The sequence below is a fragment of the Anneissia japonica genome, unplaced genomic scaffold (assembly GCF_011630105.1).
Source record: "Anneissia japonica isolate Jap-2015-1 unplaced genomic scaffold, ASM1163010v1 scaffold2994_len2133135_cov197, whole genome shotgun sequence".
NCBI lineage: Eukaryota > Metazoa > Echinodermata > Crinoidea > Comatulida > Comatulidae > Anneissia > Anneissia japonica.
In genome coordinates this window covers 533,948-538,514 of record NW_022728550.1, presented here as the reverse complement: position 1 = coordinate 538,514, position 4,567 = coordinate 533,948, and the positions used below count along the sequence as shown (strand labels likewise).

The 4,567-nt window shown below is 33.7% G+C and overlaps 1 protein-coding gene across 3 annotated transcripts in view; it reads right to left on the bottom strand.

Annotated features, from left to right (window-relative positions):
* LOC117114278 (advillin-like) overlaps nucleotides 1-4,567 on the bottom strand; it is a 33,476-nt gene that overhangs the window by 23,789 nt on the left and 5,120 nt on the right. For all 3 annotated transcript variants that reach the window (XM_033257893.1, XM_033257892.1, XM_033257894.1), the window contains exon 2: nucleotides 2,777-2,956. In XM_033257893.1, the coding sequence (XP_033113784.1) occupies nucleotides 2,777-2,923 (147 nt within the window). In that variant the 5' untranslated portion in view covers nucleotides 2,924-2,956. The remainder of the gene's footprint in view (nucleotides 1-2,776; nucleotides 2,957-4,567) is intronic.

Here is a 4,567-nt window from a genome sequence, read left to right as displayed (position 1 = left end):
TTTCTGATGATGACATAATTAATGTCGAAATATTGAATCCCAACACGATGGCGTGTATTTCAATACTTGGAGTATGTATTATACTTTCATAACGATATCTGTTTTGCATAGTCAATGTATAGTACGGGTTAAGTAACTGGAATATTCATAAGAATATCCATGGTAGTTTTGTCTTATGTGGCACGTTGTTCAGCTTGATCAACCGATGATTATAACCTTTAAACTATTACATTGACTACTTTGATGCTGTGTCCGGAGTACTTTGTTTTTATTGTCTAGCATCTCTGAATGTTATCTTCCCTTTTTGAACCACTGTCACTCATAAGTGACAAGTATTTGTAAGGTAATATCGTATTACAACATACGACTACAAAGAAATAAGGATAAGCTGGGTGTGGGCTCAATCATGCAGTGCGCAGGGACAGAAAGTTCCATTTCATCATGGTATTTTGTTTTTCATCATGGTATTTTGTATTTTCGTCATGGTATTTTGTATTTTGTTTTGCATAGTCAATGTATAGTACGGGTTAAGTAACTGGAGTATTCGTAAGAATATCCATGGTAGTTTTGTCTTATGTGGCACGTTGTTCAGCTTGATCAACCGATGATTATAACCTTTAAACTATTACATTGACTACTTTGATGCTGTGTCCGGAGTACTTTGTTTTTATTGTCTAGCATCTCTGAATGTTATCTTCCCTTTTTGAACCACTGTCACTCATAAGTGACAAGTATTTGTAAGGTAATATCGTATTACAACATATGACTACAAAGAAATGAGGATAAGCTGGGTGTGGGCTCAATCATGCAGGGCGCAGGGACAGAAAGTTCTATTTCGTCATGGTATTTTGTTTTTCGTCATGGTATTTTGTATTTTGTTTTGCATAGTCAATGTATAGTACGGGTTAAGTAACTGGAGTATTCATAAGAATATCCATGGTAGTTTTGTCTTATGTGGCACGTTGTTCAGCTTGATCAACCGATGATTATAACCTTTAAACTATTACATTGACTACTTTGATGCTGTGTCCGGAGTACTTTGTTTTTATTGTCTAGCATCTCTGAATGTTATCTTCCCTTTTTGAACCACTGTCGCTTATACGTGACAAGTATTTGTAAGGTAATATCGTATTACAACATACGACTACAAAGCAATAAGGATAAGCTGGGTGTGGGCTCAATCATGCAGGGCGCAGGGACAGAAAGTTCCATTTCATCATGGTATTTTGTTTTTCATCATGGTATTTTGTATTTTCGTCATGGTATTTTGTATTTTGTTTTGCATAGTCAATGTATAGTACAGGTTAAGTAACTGGAATATTCATAAGAATATCCATGGTAGTTTTGTCTTATGTGGCACGTTGTTCAGCTTGATCAACCGATGATTATAACCTTTAAACTATTACATTGACTACTTTGATGATGTGTCCGGAGTACTTTGTTTTTATTGTCTAGCATCTCTGAATGTTATCTTCCCTTTTTGAACCACTGTCACTCATAAGTGACAAGTTTTTTTAAGGTAATATCGTATTACAACATACGACTACAAAGAAATGAGGATAAGCTGGGTGTGGGCTCAATCATGCAGGGTGCAGGGACAGAAAGTTCTATTTCGTCATGATATTTTCCGTAAACAAACAATGACAAAATGAGTGGCTATATCCATGTTAAGTATTCACAAAAGACTATAGAGAAATTTGAAACACAATCTTCATACACTATAAAGCCTAAACTTTTTTTTAACACGTTGGCTGCCAGCGACGAGTATACTCGCCCACAGGGTGTTGCTGAGGGCGCCAGGAACAAGTATACTCATCAAAAACGGGGGAACATTCTAGCGTTTATAACTTCTTTATGTAGGACCACAGACTCAACGGCTGGTAGTTCGGGGAAGATACACCTAGACGATAACGTACAAATGACATATGTATGTTTGTTGTGTTACGTTGCCGGTAGTACTCTCGAGCGGTACAAGTGGGGGCGCCCTTTGAACATATACCAACCCATGCAAAAAGAGGACGAGATAACTCGCACTTGGCATAGTCAGCAAAAAGTTCTATCACAGTGCCATCGACGAGTATACTCGCCTCCCTAATATTTCCCCGCCAATTTATTAGACACATCATTTTGATGATATATGACTAGATAAAATTTCAAAAAAGTATGTTTGTACATGTAAACTTGTTTTGGCACACGGGAAGGAATCGTAAAAAAAGGTCTGGCAGTCAACGTGTTAATGATTTACAACCTAATTAAAAATTAAGTGATTATTTCCATATTATTGCAGAAGAAAAAATGTGAATGTTAGAATTAATGAATAAGATTTAGTACTTTTTTGTATAGAAGTAGTAGAACATATATTAAATTATTATATCATGCTATGCATATGGAGGACACACTGGATATAAGCAATTGTGCACAGATGTCATCCATTTCCATTCCCTGGATAGAATTCTTTCTAGAACATTCACACCCTACCAGGTAACTGCTAGGAGAATAAATTTAAAGTCAGGCTCCGGAGGAAATAAAATTTTTGATATGTTGTAGAACTGATTTTTCTAAGACACCAAAAGCATATTTGATAAAAACTCAGAAGCTGTTAATGAGATACAGATTTTTGAATAATTAAAAACTGGTAAAAAAGGGGCATAACCACCCTTTTTTCTACCTTTCTATAAAATCGACGTCTTATGGGGAAAATATAAAATACCTTGCTTGCAAACAAAACCTTGTAATAAAAATTTTAAAAAAAACAATAATATAAATGCAAACTCACATGAAGGACAATATAGGAGTCTCCCTGGAAGAAGTGACCGTAGTCCTTTTCTGGCCAGCTAACCACCTTCATGTTCTCTATCCTCCATATTTTTAAGCCTTCTTTCTTCCCTGCATCTCGGAATGCCGGATCCACTTGCAAAGCCATGTTGTGCGATGTTTACCAAACGTTACTAAAAATCTGTCAGCCAAAAAGTTTAAAAACACATTGAAATTAATCAGTTTTGCCACTACCTCTTGTAATTTCAATAAATGACAATGGCATATATTGAAATAAAGAAAAATAGAATACAAAAGTGACTAAAAATCTGTCATTAAAACAAATTGAAATCATTCAAATCTAAAATGGAATAAATATTGAAATACTTATACAAATAATTAAAATAAAATTGTAGAACTGAACAAAAAATTTGAAAATGAATCTTACAAAACAAAATGCAGCAAGTGAAACACTGTGAAATTCAAAGAAGTTTCTCTTCCTTTTGGATCTATAATTTCCCGGTTATCATGACGTTCAACTTGAGGAAACTAAATTTAAATTCAATTTTAAGATTATGAGCTTAAGTAAGTAAACAAGTCTAGATTTCAAATTCCCATCATTACTCATCTCTCTAAGTTCCTGTACTATAAATAAAGCCACAATAGCAAAAGCTTATATGCAGTTTGATAAATAAATTATGCTTATTTGAGTAATCAAGATTGACTAATTTTTCAGTTATATATTTTAATCTGAAATAATTTTTGATAGTTTTTAAGGCAATGGACAGGAAAGGGTATCTAGGTTTCCATTACAGGCATACTGCAATCCTAAATAGCTGGGCTATCATGACAGCTTAGCTTCAAGCTTCAATATTTGGTTATATGATGCAGAAAACTATTAATAAAAAATCCTTGAAACAGAATTTTCTTTCTTTCAATATGAGAATAATTCTATTCTAATGGACTACATGCTTCAATAAACTCTGCACGTAACTTAATGGCATGAAACACAGAACATAATAAGATGGCACAATACCATTATTATATTTACGCTGCTTTCAAGATAAACTATTCACATTTAGTCGAAAGACTAAATGAAATATTGGGCTTGGTAAGCTCACAGAAGAATTATTACAGCAGTATGAAGATGCAGCCATGCAAGTGATTCCCACTGACATATTATAAAACATTGTGAATTCAATAAAAGATAAGGGTTAACTGAATACAAAATAGGAAATCATAAATTGTATTTGTACTAGTTGTTTTGGTGTTTTGACAGGGAAAATGAGAGCAAATGGCCTGGGATGTACCTAAAAGTAGGCAGTGAAGTGAATATATGTAGGGCTCGAGGCTTCATCCTTATAAGAGATAAGATAAACTTTATTGTTCAAATAAAAATGGAAATTCAAGTTCCATTTGGCGTAAAAAGCACTATTAAAAAAAAAAACACTACTCAATTCACAATAAGTTACATTAAGATTTACATTGCATTAAAAATAGATACATGTGTATCCATGCATGTGCGCAGCACATGTATACATACATATACATACACACACATACATATGTATATATGTATACATACATATATACACACACACACACACATGAAATTGTATTATCAAAAAGGAATAATAATGGAATAATAATGAGGCCTACATCATTTAGATATGCTAGTTCTTATTGCACATTGATTAAAAAGTAAGTATATATACACATATCACATACATATAGAGGCCTACATACACATACACGCACACATACGCACATACATACATACACACATACACACACACACACACACATATATATA